The sequence below is a fragment of the Coregonus clupeaformis genome, chromosome 12 (genome assembly GCF_020615455.1).
Source record: "Coregonus clupeaformis isolate EN_2021a chromosome 12, ASM2061545v1, whole genome shotgun sequence".
In the NCBI taxonomy this organism is placed as follows: domain Eukaryota; kingdom Metazoa; phylum Chordata; class Actinopteri; order Salmoniformes; family Salmonidae; genus Coregonus; species Coregonus clupeaformis.
This window is the reverse complement of record NC_059203.1, coordinates 42,421,956-42,439,409: the sequence shown is the minus strand read 5'-3', so window position 1 is coordinate 42,439,409 and position 17,454 is coordinate 42,421,956. Positions and strand designations below refer to the sequence as shown.

Genomic DNA, 17,454 nt, shown 5'->3' with positions numbered 1-17,454 from the left:
CCACGTCATCAACTGAACAGTCAGGCATCAGTTTGCTATATCATGTGGTCCTCTGTAGCTCAGCTGGTAGAGCACGGCGCTTGTAACGCCAAGGTAGTGGGTTCGATCCCCGGGACCACCCATACACAAAAAAAATAATTATGCTCGCATGACTGTAAGTCGCTTTGGATAAAAGCGTCTGCTAAATGGCATATTAATTAATTAATATTAATAATTTGGTTAACTGATATGTTAAACACCAATCCAGGCGTTCTGAGATCTGGCATGTGTCTGCAATGTAGTCCACCTGGAACACGGCCTATAATAGAGTGCATCAACCATCCTACAGGAAGCCAGTACCCAGGCTGAATGGGGTAAACTTCTGAGCCTGCTGGGCACCAATCTCAGCCACATACAGAGCCCCCGTCTTCAGGTCCAGGTCCACTAGGTCCATACTGTAACTATAGATCAGTATATAGATAACCTGGTGTGTGCCGCACAACAGTGAGTGACTCACAAGGCTCTGTTCTCTCATGGTTGTTTGCTTGTAAACTAAGTACATGTGACTGGGGACTACCAATAAGCTTCATAATGTAAAATCATGTGACAGGTGAAATGAAGAACGCAATCTGCTTAATCTCCTAACATATTGCACAAGTTGACTGCAGGTATTTACTTAAAAAGTAGCTACAAATATTCAAATGTATAAAAACAAACTTCAAAGAAGTAGTTTAAATGGTATTGAAAAACCATCCCGTGGCCATTTCCAAATACCCCGGTATACGGTATACTGTCGAAGCCTACTAGACACACTATTTCTGAGTTAGGAATAGGATACAGAGTATTGGGTCACCATTGTACTGGACAGACACAGGCAGGAACCCACATCCAGGCTTGAGAGAACAATCAGAGGGAGAGGAGAGCGTGCACATGTTTCAGATGACATAAAACAGCCCTGCACCTGTCACACACATTCTTTGCTTTATTGTTTGTCACCTCTAATTCCAACCGTTCCACCAGTGGCAGGGGTTACATAAACCCACGGCACAATTGGGGTGTGTGTGTGTGTTGCATGTTTCAATCAATCAATCCAATGTTATTTGGCACATGCTTCGTAAACAACAGGTGTAACACCTGATAAACCAGTGTGAGCACCACTGAATACCCAGTCAATAGATTAGGGGGTATGCAACCATTGGCATTTCTCCTCATGGCAACACTATAAATGGTAGGATTAAAACCTGGTGCTTCGTTACCTCTGTTGGCCTAACAGCAATGTGCTTTATATCAGGCCCTGAAGGCTGCATACTGTCTGCCCTTTTAGAATGTGAATGGGTTTATTTTCCATGCCATTGATTCTACTGTAGTGCTAAGTAGCCTGTTAAACTTCTTCCCCACTGCAGGAGTGCCCTGAGGATATAGGTAATTGTGGTGAGGAGGTGAATGAAGTATGGGATCTGTCCCTAGCCTTTGGGGCATAGGGTTTCCCCTTGTGGGACCAGGAAAGGAGCTCATGTGATGGTGACATTGATGGAGTCGTGAAATCTTCAGACTAGGAAGCTTTGGGGCGGGCAGGCATGGAGGGCAGGTTGCCAAGGAGGATCAGATAGGTAAAGCACTTTAAGCCCCAGCCAGTCCAGCAGCCCTGGGGCCACATACTGCCTGGCTAGCAGGGAGGGGACAGGAGCCTGTACTATACTGTACATGCTGCCACCCTGCAGGGTCACCTCCACAAGGGTCATGATGACTGGGTAGCCCCAGCATAAAATGCACAAATTCCTTGGCGAGGGAATATAACACCAGTTTGCTATTAAGTGACCTTTATCGCTCTAGTATCACCTGTGAGTGACACTGCACACCTCCAAACCTGATTGTCTGGTTTGTCTGTCTGGGAGCCATAAGGTGTATCAAAATTGGAGCTGGGGTCTGTCTGTTCCAAATCATTGGTCCAGCCCAAAGTGGACATTACGCAACTTGCCTTTTGCCCTCTACACATAGCTGTCAGTTCCTCTTCATAACTGTAGAAAGGGAAATTCCCTGTGTCTCTGCAACAAAACAAAAATTAAGAAATTAAATAATAACAAAAAAATCAACAGTTCGAGAATATCGTAACTTGTATCATAACTTGTTTTGTCTTCTGAGAGGTTTCTAGTGCTACATAAACCCAGAGGGTCTCTGTGAAAGAATAAAAAACTGAGTGATGAGTCACAATCATATGCATTACAATGTGTATGCATTGCACCCTATGCTAATGCCTGATGGCCATGGACAATGGGCTCTATTGTCAGATCAGCAACCAGACTTCATTCAACTAGAACTGTCTCTATTACCATTCCCACAAGGGCCGCCAGCCAATCATACCCTTCATCGGAGTCCAGTGGGTGGAGCTTGGGACATGTTTAGGAGATTTGGGGTGAACTCCTTCAACAGCTGCGATAATCCAAAACATGAACAGTTTGCACTTCTCCTGCCCTGGGATTAAGATGGAATTTTAGAGTTGACAAGGTGGCCCTTGAAAATGGATTGGCTTTCCAACGTTATTTCCAACTCACACTTTTACATTACCAGATAGGATATGCTCTTTCCCAAACCATACAAGGGTCCCACTCTCAACCCAATGCCCCTGCAACAAACGCGCTATGTGTGCGAGTCAAGATTAAACAAGACCTTCCTATTGGTTTAGATGTGGAATATTTTAATGTTGGCAGGCCACCTTCACAGGCTTACTTTGGGCCCCGCCTCCAAAATAACTATGAAGAAACAGTGCTCTATGGTGGCTGTATGGAGGCTTTTGTCTTGGTCTTCGCCCACCATCCTGCTGTTCCTCCCACTAATGTAATGCTGGGAACTTCCGGCCCCTCATAGCCCAGCAGGACAGGCCCAGTGACTGTCTCTCTAAGACATGAGGCAGCAGCAGGGTCAAACCACAATAAATCCTATTTTATAGGGGGCAAGCCTGACCAACAGCAGCCCCCTTTACCCCCTACAGGCCTCCTCTATTCCTCTTCCCATCCTCAAACAAATGAACACTATCAGGTCAAACGGCCTTTGGACGAGAATGAGCATGTGGGACTGAGGGACATAGAGACAGAGTACAGGGTGTTAACCAAATACAGGACTCAATGTCGGTCTGGTACACCAGCTGTCAATACCAGGAATAACGGGGTCACTTGTCCAAACAATTATGGAGATAAATGAACCGATTACATTTTTACATTTTAGTCATTTAGCAGATGCTCTTATCCAGAGCGACTTACAGTTAGTTTGTGCATACATTTTTCATACTGGATGCAACTCTGATTAATGTTTGTTATTTCTTTGCCCATTCTTTATCTCATCAGATTATCTGAGGTGAAATGTAACAAATGAGGACATAAACCAACATTTAGGGCTGAGATGGGTTTCTGCTGAGGGTGGAGGTTAAAAAAGGCCATAAGGAGTTAACCTCAGCCAACTGCTTGGAGGATTGTCCAACAATACCCTTTCCGTTCGATGTTCCTGTTTAACTATGTAGTTGGACAGTCTCTGTATGTAACTGCATTTTGAGTTGCGCCTGCCACCTCTGTCCCCCATCTCCTGCTGACATGATAACAACCCCAGTGTCTAAACCAGGGCCAAGGTACGGGGTGAGAGGGGGGTCAGAGGTGGCCAGTGAGTCACACAGGAAAGAGGTATCCGTCTGGGTGATCCCCCCTAAGGAAATGGGCTGCTGATGGCAGACAGGCAGGTTCTGGATCAGACTAAAAGTTTCTGCATGCTTCGGTTCATCTTGAGATGCCGTAGCCAGTATACACTTCCTCAAAATAGTTAGAAGTAATCTAAGATAACTCAAGAAATCTGTTTTTTATTTTGACGTTTTTGCCGAGGAGATTGCACAATTTTACTTCTAAATAAGATGTTTGGAGCAGTATTTCTCAGGTGAAAAAATGTGCATGAAAACAAGTGGTCAACCATTGAATGATGACACTTCATTGAATAATCCCTACTGTTGACCAATGAAGGGGCGTAGACTTAGGCTCCGAACTTTGGCTTGCTTCGAGAAAATGTTTTGTGTGCACGAACAGCCGGGAAAGAAACCTTGCCGAAAACCACATTTTTATTTATTTTGTACATTTATTACAAAATGTCGTCATAATTAATGCACGCACTGTTCCAAACTGTTTCGGATGGGAAACATGCGGACGACTTAACACACAAGCTAGTTAAACTGTTAACGTTTGCACTGGGACTCCAGAAGGAGAGGGCCAGGAAGGATAATGTCCTCTCCAGGGGTCCAGGGTGGAGAATCGGATTAACAGATATCTAATCACCACAGAATTAAAGAGGGCTGGGAGGAATGGAATCGGCTGTTCCGATCAAACATGAAGACATCCTCCAACACGTGTAACAATAGGAAACACAACAGTTAGTGCCTTTGGCGACTCAGTGATGATCTCAAACTTCCTTTTATTACCTAAAAACCTGAGGATTCAGGTGAAGATCTGGTCTCTCTAAATCATGATACTCTGTAGCTTTTGGACTGGTAGTCTTAATGTAACCCTAATGCAAGGAGCATGAGCACTTAAAACGCTAAACCATGTTTACCACAGCTAAGGTCAGAAAGTTAAGCCAGCCCTTTATCCCTGTCTAAGAAGGATTCCAAATGTCAGAGGTTGGATTGGAATGGGGCAAACAAATTTGGATGGAAAAAATAGAGCTCCATCACCTTGGTAAAAGCCTAAGAAAATCACAGAGGGGTGAATGAGTGTTAGGATGAAAGAACGTGATATTTCACTAACGTTTTAACCCATCAGCACCACAGAACAACGAGGCATAATTCATTGCACTAGCCCTTAACGGCCCAATCCAACACATCCATCATTAAAGCCATTCATTGTGTGACGGAGATCCTGCCTTCACATTGTCACGTTTGTCCCAAAAGGCCTGGCAGGCTGGTTTGCACTGGGGTAACCTTGCTAGAGGAATGCAGTGTCCTGTCCTCCTTTGTCTGCAGACCATTGTGAGTCTACAGAGTAAACAGGGGGACAACATCCTATTGTGAGGCGTCTCAGCAGCTCACAATCATATCCTACCCTGACCTGCTAAAAGTATGTTACAAATTAAAAAAGCCCAAGTAAGGTTAATTAGCTAGACTACATTTAGGCCCTCTCCAACAAGAATGCTTTTTAATAAGGGAGTATTTCGGTCCACCCCAATATGAGAGTTGTTTTTGGAAGTATGTTTAGCTCAGAAAGAGCAGACAGTGAGGCAAACTGGTTTTGTGTTAAACTTTCCTCTGTTCCAAGACGCAGGTTCTTCCCATTCTGTGAACACACATCTGGGATTTGTTACAATAAACTAGGGCTGGGCGGTATACCGTATGTTACGATATACCGGTATTGATGTTCGGATTTTAATTGACCTTCTATAAAAAGGTGTTTGAATGTTTGGTTTATTAAATGTGATAAGCCGTGTGTAACGTCCATTTTTATAGTTTACTTCATTACTTTTGTCATCTCTCTCCGCAGCTTTCCACACAGACCTAGCCCCACCCCTCATCACTCAAGGAGCACACTTGTTGTTCCTTGATGATGAGACGCTTGCGTTCAGTCTGCATGGTCAATGCAGCACATGCAACAATGTTGATGACAATGATGCTGTTTTCACTTTGCTTCTTAATATTAATCCACTAGCATTCTATAATTACACTATTAATTTGTGTTTCTTACATCTGCAAACAGCTAGTTTGTATTTTCTTAGCAAGTTAGCTAATTCATAGCTAAATGTTAGCCGCTAATGCTAATAGTTATGCTAATCGCTAGCTAGCTAATAAATGTACTGAGTCAGAGAAATGTAATTAGCTATACAGCCTGATAATACCAGTGATGGTGTAGACCTAAATCAGCATGTTGTTTGTGCAACAGTATCTTCAAATCAAAGAGGAATACGCGAAGCAAAAATATGTTAGCTACATGTAGTAGCTAAGAGAAAACATTCAATGTAGCCAAAGATTATAGGGTCCCCTAGGAAACACGTATCAACACTTTGGTTCCTACCCTGTCACAATAACTCCTCCCTGGCATTTTCATTCGTTGTCATGTCAAACAACACTGTATTCAAAAGTTCCCACTATTATATTCTAACTATAGAATTAGAATAATCATTGATTCCAACAGTTCACCCAAATGTTTTGCCCTAAATCGCAAGTCAAATGGCAATTGCAACATTTGGTTAAGAATAAGGCCTAGATTGTTTGCCCATATTGTGCAGCCCTACATGGCAGTGTGGAAATTATCTCTAATAAGTGCAGGAAATGCAGAGGTTGACGAAAATGCAGATTTGTTTTGTGTGTGGGGGGGTGAAAGTTGAATTGAACAGTATAAAACAATCAGAATGAGAAAGACCCATTGAAATCACTTAGTTAGAATGTATGTGTTGAAAGTAGGGTCATGCACTACTAATAAAGCAAATTTAAAATACAGCCCCCCCAAAAAATTATAGCGTGATATTTTGGCCATATCAGTCCTACAATAAACCTACATCATTTCATAGAAAGGGGCTTTTCTGACTCTTACTTCTTTACATATGGGTATTTCCATCGAAAAGGACCCATGAGCATCAACATGTGATGTTCATAGGAGCATATCAATTGGGTGTCAAATTAAAGCTAAGAGTCTATATTTTGGGAAATGAAGGCATTGCTAAAAAAAAATGATGTTCCATCTTAAAAATTAGGTATAAGTAAAGGCTTTGATTTCTGGATAAACAGATGGAAAAGGGGTCTTAGAAAACATCTACCAGCAAAAGTCTTAAAAAGTATCAGAAATACATCAAAACACAATAATGTTGACGTAAAGACCCCTGCCAACTAATATCAACACATATTTTGATTTGGAGAAATTGTTTACCTTGTGCTTTGTAATATCTTTAAGATATTTTCTAACAAAATTATGGAAAGTTCACAGAAGTAACAATTAATGGTAGACCAATTAGTTATTTTACTGATATCAATGTTTAGCTTAAAATGTTGATAAACTATTAGTTCTTCACATTTTAGGCACAGCAATGTACACACAGAGGTAGGTCTAAGCATGAATTCCAAAATGCAATTTATGAAAAACACCATTCTAAAATGCACACCGCACATACAAGCAGTTTCATGGACAGAGATGGAAATATCCATTAGAAAGAGGTGGGATTTAAAGACGCAACAACTATCATGGGTTGCTAAAAATGATTAGCATAATGCATTTGGCTGCTAGACAATGAAAGAAAGGTGAAAGAAAACCAATAGAACAGCAGAACGCATAATGAGTAAGTCTTCATTAAAAAAATTGCCTCCAGGTTTCTATGGTGGGATTTTGCCTATAGGCTACTTTGAAGCAAGGTAAGACATGCCTCATAATATGAAGTAAAATATCCAGGTTTCAAACAATTAAGAAACAGGAAATATATAACGATTCTAATGATAGGCCTAACCGTCTTCTGGTAGATGGAAAAGGCTTTCCCAAAAACCTTCTCTATTAAATGTTAACTAGCTACAAAGTACCTGTCAGAATGATAACATGATTATTTGCGTCAATCCAGTGGCCATTTATTTTTGCAAACTCCATCTCATGTGCTCCAGAAACACAGCTAATCAAACAATAGTGCTAGGTGCCTGCACAATTGAATTAAAGGGTAACAACTCTCAAAAATCTAAATTTATTTGATTCGTCGCAGACCTCAAAAGTGGTCTCCTGATGTGGTTTAAGCATTGTTATGGACTTAGAACATACAATTTTGATGTTTTTCCTGTTAAAAAAAGTGACGTTGAGAATGAAAACCTCAAAAAATTGACCAATATGGGATTTATAATTTTAGATAATTCAGAGTGTATTTCACTGTTTCTCAAAGAAGTTTTCACACAGGGCGACTTTCCTTCGCCGGGCGGGCCATTTGATTTTTTTTGGCCCCAAATTAAAGTATAACCATTTCTCCAGGCACCACTAAACCACTGTCTAGTTCAATAACCAAAATACATGTTTTTTTACTCAGGGTGCCATGACATGGCTGACACCCCATTCTTTCTGCAGACCTCTTATAATATATATATATATATATATATATATATATATATATATATATATATATATATATATATATATATATATATATTATATACAAAACCAAAAGTAAAAAATGCTAAAACTAAACTTAGGAACAGGAAGCATAGAAATTGCACACACAGAACAAATCTACCGCTTCTTAGACTTGCATTCAATGACAGATATATAACTCACATTTCTATGTGAATTTGGTCTGGACGCCCAAAAACATACCTATTGCAGTCAAAGCGTAATTCCGTTGCCATGGAATTGTCCATATTAATTAGTTTCAAAAGTCTCCAGGAGTCAGTGGACATCCCTGTGAAGCTTATGTTTGAAGTTTTACGTTTTATTAGTCGTATGTACGGCATACAGATGGTATACACCTTCCAACAAAATGCTTACTTGCAGGTTCCTTCTCGACAATGCAACAACAATAAGATATAAGAAACAATATGAATACGAACATAAAGTAAATGGCTCAGTAGAATAGAATAAACCTTTTAGCATAAATATAATACAGCAAGGCACAATTTATTTACACATGTTTTGGGGAAGGGGGGATTGGGGGCAAGTGTTTAAATTGTGCAGTATTTAGCAATATGTATCGATGGGGGGGATTTATCCTTGTGTAGTGTGTGATAGATCGAGTGGGATGGATTGAAAAGTGAGTGTGTATGCAGAACCCAACACCACACAGATGCTCCCCATCTCACGCTGTCACCAATTTTCTGAACGTTGGACAGGACCACCAGCTGCATGGGGAGGGGTAAAATACTGCTGCGCTGTGAGATGTCTACTCCCTAGTACTCCAGGCCATATAAATGGCATCTTTTGCAGACAGCTTGCTCCTGAGGACCTTGGAGTGACTCATATGTCTGAGGGTTCCACCACCAGTGAGGGAATAAAAGTCATCAAAAGAGTCTAGAATGTCCCCTTGAACCACTCTAAACTGAGACATCAAGGCTGTTGAGACTGCAGGGGTTGGCTAAACACATCATCACTGAAATGCTTGCTTTAAACCAGTGACACCCAATAACACATTCAAATACATAAACACAATTTAATTTATGTTCATTGATAATTAGTTTTTTGAGAAGTAAAAATCGAGTACATTCACGTAAGACTTTCTTTGAGCTTGTGGCAAAGACTTATTTCCATTGAACCATCTTTTTCATGAAACAAAATGAAAGCAGAAGAGAGAGGCTAAAGGGTTTTAATGAGCAACTGCACATCTGTCTTAAGGCATAGAGACAGATGTTAGAGAATATTCATGTGTGAATAAACCAAGTCAAGCTAACTGCACCAGCCATCCTAACCTACATGAGTGAAACAGCAGTGCAACAAATGGGATACGGAACATTTGTCTTCCGCCTTGGTTATTGGTCTGTTAACCATAGTAAAGAGCCAGTACAGCCAATTTGCGAATCAGTTCAAGATGAATCATACTGGGAACTGGCAATTAAAGGAAACTCAAAAGGCAAACTAAATATTCCCAAAAAGGATACAGCATCTATGGGAAATACTTCCTTAATAGAGAACAAGTTCAATCATGCTTTGATGTTGGGTGAATATGTTGAAATAAAAAAATATGTTTTTAACAAGATTAGTGGCTAATAATTGTCTTGTATAGGATACTGAAATATGTTATTCATATCGGTTATAGCTCTCAAACAACCACCAGATGACATGGGGGAAACGTATTGGTAACTAGTATTCTAAATGATTATCCATCTCTGACAATTTCTTACAGCATTAACCTGTATAAACAGGACAGCAGACATACACTATAACAAAAGTTAGGTCCATAGCGTTGCAATACAACTTTCCTCCACCATTCCTCATCTTCACAGGGATATTGGATAAGACAGTACAAACTCTAGACTTCAATTTAAGTTGAAGAACCTAGGCTACATTGAAACAATCGTAGCCTATCCGTCTGTCAAGTAAATTACACTTAAGTGCGGTTAGTTGGTGCTCGACATTCAAAATACCGTAGTCTGCCAAACAAATCCTGCGGTGCTGGTTGAGTGAAAGTTATTTCTGTTATAAATGTTGCCTTTTAGGTTTAATTTCGCCTATAATTTATCTTACCTTATCCCGGACATTTTCTTCACATTGTTAACATTGCGTTGCCTTGGTCTTGAAATTTTAATGTAATGTTGATTTATTCTTGTTAATTTTCCCACGGCGTTGGACGGTCTGAACAAGAGACCGTTCTCCTGTAGTGATTTCGATATGGAGTCTCCGCCTCTGCACGTGAGTCATACGATGGGGATCACCCCCCCCCGCCCCGACTCGGGAGTCCGGGCCGCACCTCCTCCCTTCCCGCTCATCCTGCTATGGCCATAGAGCTACCTCTGACAGGACATGCGACACAATTATGAGGCTATTCTTGGTCCAGTGTTGATGCTTTAGATTTATGTCTCATTTTTCAGTTCTTCAGTGGAGCTAGTTTTTAATATTGAAGTTTTGAGAGTCCTAAATACATTTGCCCCCCCACATGGGAATTGTAAATGTAGGCGTACCTAAGGGCTTAACATTATAAACAGGCCACTAGCTGTTGGTTCTGCAGGGATGGGCAACTGGATGCCCGTCACCCCTTTGTGTGTGTGTGTGTGTGTGTGTGTGTGAATGGCTGGGGCGGAATATGTGGAATGGTAGCAAATACATCAAACACATGGTTTCCATGTGTTTGATGCCATTCCAATAGCTCAGTTCCAGCCATTATTATGAGCCGTCCTCCCCTCAGTAGCCTCCACTGGTGTGTGTGTGTGTTTGGGGGGGGGGGGGGTTAGCTGTAAAACTGCTCATTTCCCTCTCCGCCCCATGGCAAAATGAGTAGAATTGCAGCAAACTAGCTTTAAAACAGCATCATGTTTTCTACATCCCATGGCAAAATGTGTAGAAATGATGAGGCCCCTCATGATGAGTTCAGATTTTTTGAGGCCCCCACCCACATCAAAGTTGCCCATCCTTGTTCTAGTGTATATCTTTGATTAGCATCTCACAGTCATAAGAGTGAACTGGATGGAAGACGGGGTCAGCAACAAGAAAGCAAAACAGAGACACCTGCTGGTTGAGTTTCTCAGCACAGAACTTTCTCACTCATCTCTCATCCTGAGAGCCCACTAATGTATAGCTGTAGCAGTGACAACAACATAGAGTTGACCAATACATAGCAGGGTTAAAGGTTAAAGTAGTAAACAGACATGAGGGCAATCAACACTTTATTCACAACCAGAACTCTGCTATGGGAGTCTCACTGCTACAAAACAAAGAAAGCAAAACATAAAGGCAATAAATGAATATGCATGTCAAGATGCATTACATCGTTGTGTAACTTGTTTACTCTTGTGTACATTTAGAGTCATTTTACAGGGACTTCTTTTCACAGTGAATATTTTCTAAATGCTTTCTCATCTTAAATACTAACTAAAGTGGGGTTTGACAGAGCAGAGAAGAAATTCAGAGAGATTTCAAGACAGGACAAATGGACAAATACAGAGCTAGGAAAATTCATCAGGCTACGTTCTTATCTAAAATATAATATTTGTCAACTGATATCAAACACAAAAGAGAGGTCAGCCTCTTTTTCTGTTTTATAAAAAATATTGTAAACATTTATATTAATTGCACAACATACATTCAAATACATACTGTACAGCAAGTCTTTATTTTTCGCAATGTTATCATAGCACCATGTATAGCAAGCTAAACAAACTAACCTGATTGGATCTAGCAGGTCGCATTAGCAATACAAAGGAGTAAAATGACATCCACTAATGAAATGTAAGCATTCTGCTGGTGTGAAGATGCTTGTTTGGTAGTCTTGTTTGTACCATTGTCTAGGAGAGTGGGGTAGTGATTAGAGAAGACCCATCCTGGGTTTGGAGTGAACTAGGGGGGATAAGCAAGGTGGTGATGTGATGTGTCTTTCATGTCCTAACCAGCTCCATCCCCATACAGTCTGGTGTGTTGTCGTCCTCACTCCTGTCTCATCCTTGGGGGGGTGTAAAGAATCCTTGCATGACATTTGATCAATGTTAATGTAAGGTACAGTTGAAGTCGGAAGTTTACATACACTTAGGTTGGAGTCATTAAAACTCGTTTTTCAACCACTCCACAAATTTCTTGTTAACAAACTATAATTTTGGCAAGTCGGTTAGGACATCTACTTTGTGCATGACACAAGTAATTTTTCCAACAATTGTTTACAGACAGATCATTTCACTTATAATTATCTGTATCACAATTCCAGTAGGTCAGAAGTTTACATACACTAAGTTGACTGTGCCTTTAAACAGCTTGGACATTTTCAGAAAATTATGTCATGGCTTTAGAAGCTTCTGATAGGCTAATTGACATCATTTGAGTCAATTGGAGGTGTACCTGTGGATGTATTTCAAGGCCTACCTTCAAACTCAGTGCTTTGCTTGACATCATGGGAAAATCAAAAGAAATCAGCCAAGACCTCAGAAAAATAATTGTAGACCTCCACAAGTCTGGTTCATCCTTGGGAGCAATTTCCAAACACCTGAAGGTACCACATTCATCTGTACAAACAATAGTACGCAGATATAAACACCATGGGACCACGCAGCGGTCATACCACTCAGGAAGGAGATGAACATACTTTGGTGCGAAAAGGAGGACATTCCTCTGTGAGTGAATGAGTGTGTGTGAGAGAAAAAGAGAGGTTATAGTTCAGTTTGCTTTGCGATGATCAGAGGTATCTGCTGGGTATGAGCAGGAGCATCCTCCATAAACTCATACAATAATGGTAGATCAGGTTACATTCCCATGAAGTCTGTACAAAGTCATCAGGTTCTCCAGTAGTTCTGGTCCTCCTCTATTGGCAGACTGCAATGTGGTGGGATGGTTGTGGGACACAGGTTGTTAACCAACCCATCCTTCCCAAATCTGCCCTCTGTATAAACAACACATACATTTTAGTCACTAACTTACAGTTAGTGAGTGCATACATTTTTTCCCCATTTTTTTTTTTCATACTGGCCCCCCGTGGGAATCGAACCCACAACCCTGGCGTTGCAAATGCCATGCTCTACCAACTGAGCTACATCCCTGTCAGCCATTCCATTCCCTCCCCTACCCTAGACGACGCTGGGCCAATTGTGTGCCACCCCATGGGTCTCCCGGTCGCGGCCGGCTACAACAGAGCCTGGATTCAAACCAGGATCTCTAGTGGCACAGCTAGCACTGCGATGCAGTGCCTTAGACCACTGCGCCACACATAGAAGGTTATATATCAGTGTTTCAATAGTATACATTGCTGATAACAGTAGTTCCAGCAACTAATAAGAAAAAACTAGAAGATAACTCTGACAAGAAATGACCAGAAAATACCAAAGACAAAGGACACCTCATCAGCACAATACCTGACTTTGAAAAGTGAGTCTATCTAAACCTTAACGGTATGGCACTGAAATGCAGGTAAGTATTAGTTACATGAAAAGCCTGGAACGAGAAGGTTGAAAAGCATGCTGCTGGGCCATCTGACAAAGCAAGATAATCTGGATGAAGGAGGTTGGCTGAACGGAGAGGAACAGATGGGTTATGACAAACTCACAGCGATTTGGAAGAGGGCTTCTTCACTTTTGGCCTCTTTCGACGATGAACTGGCCTGAAGCATGTACAGAGCCGACACATACACGCACGTGCAGGGGAAACACACACATACAAACAGCGGAAACAAGCAATTAGGATTCATTGCAAAATGAGGAACAGAAGCTGCTACAGTACCATGCTTGCATTTTAGAATTCACCTTGTGCTAAAAAGTTGTTCATTAATAGAATCAACAACATTACAATTTGTGCAATCCCTGTGAAGTACCTCAGAGACATTATAATCTGCTTAAAAGAAGTGTTCCATTATATGATTTACCTAATGCGGGAGAATGTATAACCTACAGTACCAGTCAAATGTTTGGACACACCTATTCATTCAAGGGTTTTTCTTAATTTTTTAAACTATTTCCTACATTGTAGAATAATAGTGAAGACATCAAAACTCTGAAATAACACATATTGAATCATGTAGTAACCAAAATAGTGTTTAACAAATCAAAATATATTTTATGTTTGAGATTCTTCAAAGTAGCCACCCTTTGCCTTGATGACAGCTTTTCACACTCTTGGCATTCTCTCAACCAGCTTCATGAGGTAGTCACCTGGAATGCTTTCCCAACAGTCTTGAAGGAGTTCCCACATATGCTGAGGACTTGTTGGCTGCTTTTCCTTCACTCTGCGGTCCAACTCATCCCAAACCATCTCAATTGGGTTGAGATCAGGTGATTGTGGAGGCCAGGTCATCTGATGCAGCACTCCATCACCCCCCTTCTTGGTAAAATAGTCCTTACACAGCCTTAAACCGTGTGTTTTGGGTCATTGTCCTTTTAAAAAACTAATGATAGTCCCATTAAGCGCAAACCAGATGGGATGGCGTATCGCTACAGAATGCTGTGATAGCCAAGATGCTGTCTATCCCCGAGCCGACTAGGTGAAAAATCTGTCGATGTGCCCTTGAGCAAGGCACTTAACCCTAATTGCTCCTGTAAGTCGCTCTGGATAAGAGCGTCTGCTAAATGACAAAAATAAATAAAAAATAAATAAAAAATGATGATGTGCCATGAATTCTATATAAATCACTGACAGTGTCACCAGCAAACACCCCCACACCTCCTCCTCCATTCTTCACGGTGGGAACCACACATGCAGAGATCACCGTTCACCTACTCTGCGTCTCACAAAGACACGGCAGTTGGAACCAAAAATCGCACATTTGGACTCAGACCAAAGGACAGATTTCCACCGGTCTAATGTCCATTGCTCGTGTTCCTTGACCCAAGCAAGTCTCTTCTTCTTATTGGTGTCCTTTAGTAGTGGTGTCTTTGCAGCAATTCGACCATGAAGGCCTGATTCACGCAGTCTCCTCTGAACAGTTGATGTTGAGATATGTCTGTTACTTGAACTCTGTGAAGCATTTATTTGGGCTGCAATCTGAGGTGCAGTTAATTGCCTATTTCTGAGGATGGTAACTCTAATGAACTTAACCTCTGCAGCAGAGGTAACTCTGGGTCTTCCTTTCCTGTGGCGGTCCTCATGAGAGCCAGTTTCGTCATAGCGCTTGATGGTTTTTGCGACTGTACTTGAAGAAACGTTCAAAGTTCTTGAAATTTTCCGGATTGAATTACCTTCATGTCTTAAAGTAATGATGGACTGTCATTTCTCTTTGCTTATTTGAACTGTTCTTGCCATAATATGGACTTGGTCTTTTACCAAATAGGGCTATCTTCTGTATACCAACCCTACCTTGTCACAACACAACTGATTGGCTTAGATGCATTAAGAAGGAAATAAATTCCACAAATTAACTTTTAACCTGTTAATTGAAATGCATTCCAGTTGAGTACCTCATGAAGCTGGTTGAGCGAATGTCAAGAGTGTGCAAAGCTGTCATCAAGGCAAAGGGCTACTTTGAAGAATCTTTAGTTTGTTTAACACATTTTTTAAAAATAAAGAAAATCCCTGGAATGAGTAGGTGTGTCCAAACGTTTGACTCGTACTGTATATCTTTAACTTGAATGATTTATTGTTAGTCTTATTTATCCTTGTTACGGATACAGGTATCCTGTATGTGTATTTGTGTTTTTCCTCTCCTTCTGCCCTATTCACAGGTGTTCCTGATTGGTGGTCGTTGGTGAAAAAATGTACAATATGACAACAAAGGACAAAAATACATAAAGCCTGAAAAATTAGGGTACCTGTATTCACTTAAAGAGTTTCTGTCTTTACCACCTGAAATAGATAACATTTTATTATAGAACCGAAGTAGCAGTGGTTTGTTTGTATGTACCTATGTGTGTGTGTGTGTGTGTGTGTGTGTGTATCTGTGTGTATGTGTGTGTGTGTGTGTGTCTTTCTGACTCACCCGTCTCTGGATTGCATTGCTTGTGGCCTTTGCAGCTCCGCAGTTCCATAAGCTGCTGGTGCATCTGGTTGAGGGCAGTGCGGTCCAGGGTGCTAACCCCATTTATCAACTATAGACAAACAAATTAACAGAGGACAGGATATGTTACCAAACACTGTAAAAAAATCACAATAGGAGGCTATAGCTCATTTGTGAGATTTAAAAGAGAGAGGGAGAGTGAGAGAGAGAGAGAGAGAGAGAGCGACCTGGTATGGGTCAGTGTTCAGATCGAAGTACTCCATGAAACCCGTGGCGAACTCGCAGAATATGAAGTTGTGTGTGTCGTTGATGGTCCTGAGGCACCAGTAAGTGTTGTTGTTGGCACTGGTACAAGCACAGAATGGACCCACTGGCAGGGGATGGAAAGAGACAGAGGGAGTTATTAAAAAAAGATGCATGGCAGAGTGGTAAAAATTCAGGAATCCCATGTCTCTTTACTTTTACTACAACTGTTACTACTGTTTTGCATTTGATTTAGTCTGCATTCTGTCATTCCATACTTGTCCAGAAGGGGGCAGTCTGCCAGTGCTGGTTATCGTGGGTGAAGCAGGTGAGACCAGGCATGCTGCAGGTGTCGTTGTTGCGGAGCCTCTTGAGCAGTTTACGGAGTTTCTTCCTACGTTTCTGCTCCTTCATCAGCCACTGCTTCTTCTGCTTAGAGGGCATTTTGCTGAGGACACACCACAAGAGGACATATAAAGAGAGCTACACAGGTTTGTGAGGATCTCTCTCTCACACACGCACAATCACATGCACATACACACCACCATCTCACAATCATTACTTGAGTGAGTGAATGCGGCCTGCATCGAGTCTGAACATCCCTTTGTTCTTGGACAGGTAACTGGGGGTGTTACACTGGCACTCTTCAGGCCGAACCTTCTTCAGGTGACTTTTGACCTCACGCAAGTTCTTTATTTTCGTCTGCAGGGTTTCAATCTGCACACAACACATACAAAATAGTTAACCCCCGCAATGGCAGGAAAGGCTACAGACCAGCCAGGTCAGATTGAGGATCAACTAGATCAGTACCTCATGCTCGATGTGGAGTTTATGGTCTTTCCAGGCCTGGAGGGATTTGTAGAGTCCTCCATCACACCTGACTGTGTCATTCATCAGGATGGAGCACCTGTGGGGTAAACACACACCAGCTACTGTATCAGCACCTTTACCTGACAACTGCATTTACCACAGTTTACAGCAGTTAGCACTTTCTTACAGCACCCTCTCAACACCTGAGATTGAATTACTGTAGGGCTACTGTGCTTCACAAGAACATAAAGATTAATCACACTACTACTCAAAGACCCACTAACATGGAAACTCAACACACATATTCACACATATTCACACATATTCACAGACATACACACACAAGACACACACACACACACACACACACACACACAACACACACAC

General features: G+C 41.4%; 2 protein-coding genes across 3 annotated transcripts in view; both read right to left on the bottom strand.

The window, feature by feature from the left end:
* The window catches only part of LOC121578239 (rho GTPase-activating protein 39-like), a 54,756-nt gene extending 44,364 nt beyond the window's left edge, over positions 1 to 10,392 (bottom strand). The window contains exon 1 of one of the 2 annotated variants that reach the window (XM_041892447.2): positions 10,140 to 10,392. In XM_041892447.2, coding sequence (XP_041748381.2) covers positions 10,140 to 10,153 — 14 coding nt within the window. In that variant the 5' untranslated portion in view covers positions 10,154 to 10,392. The remainder of the gene's footprint in view (positions 1 to 10,139) is intronic. The other variant, XM_045223868.1, reaches the window with a different exon arrangement.
* Positions 10,393 to 12,672: 2,280 nt separating this feature from the next.
* LOC121578238 (extracellular sulfatase Sulf-2-like) overlaps positions 12,673 to 17,454 on the bottom strand; it is a 66,657-nt gene continuing 61,875 nt past the window's right edge. The window contains exons 14-21 of the mRNA XM_041892446.2: positions 17,068 to 17,164; positions 16,820 to 16,974; positions 16,536 to 16,705; positions 16,242 to 16,384; positions 15,997 to 16,105; positions 15,830 to 15,863; positions 13,636 to 13,689; positions 12,673 to 12,975 (exon numbers count right to left, since the gene is read on the bottom strand). Coding sequence (XP_041748380.1) covers positions 12,945 to 12,975; positions 13,636 to 13,689; positions 15,830 to 15,863; positions 15,997 to 16,105; positions 16,242 to 16,384; positions 16,536 to 16,705; positions 16,820 to 16,974; positions 17,068 to 17,164 — 793 coding nt within the window. The 3' untranslated portion in view covers positions 12,673 to 12,944. The remainder of the gene's footprint in view (positions 12,976 to 13,635; positions 13,690 to 15,829; positions 15,864 to 15,996; positions 16,106 to 16,241; positions 16,385 to 16,535; positions 16,706 to 16,819; positions 16,975 to 17,067; positions 17,165 to 17,454) is intronic.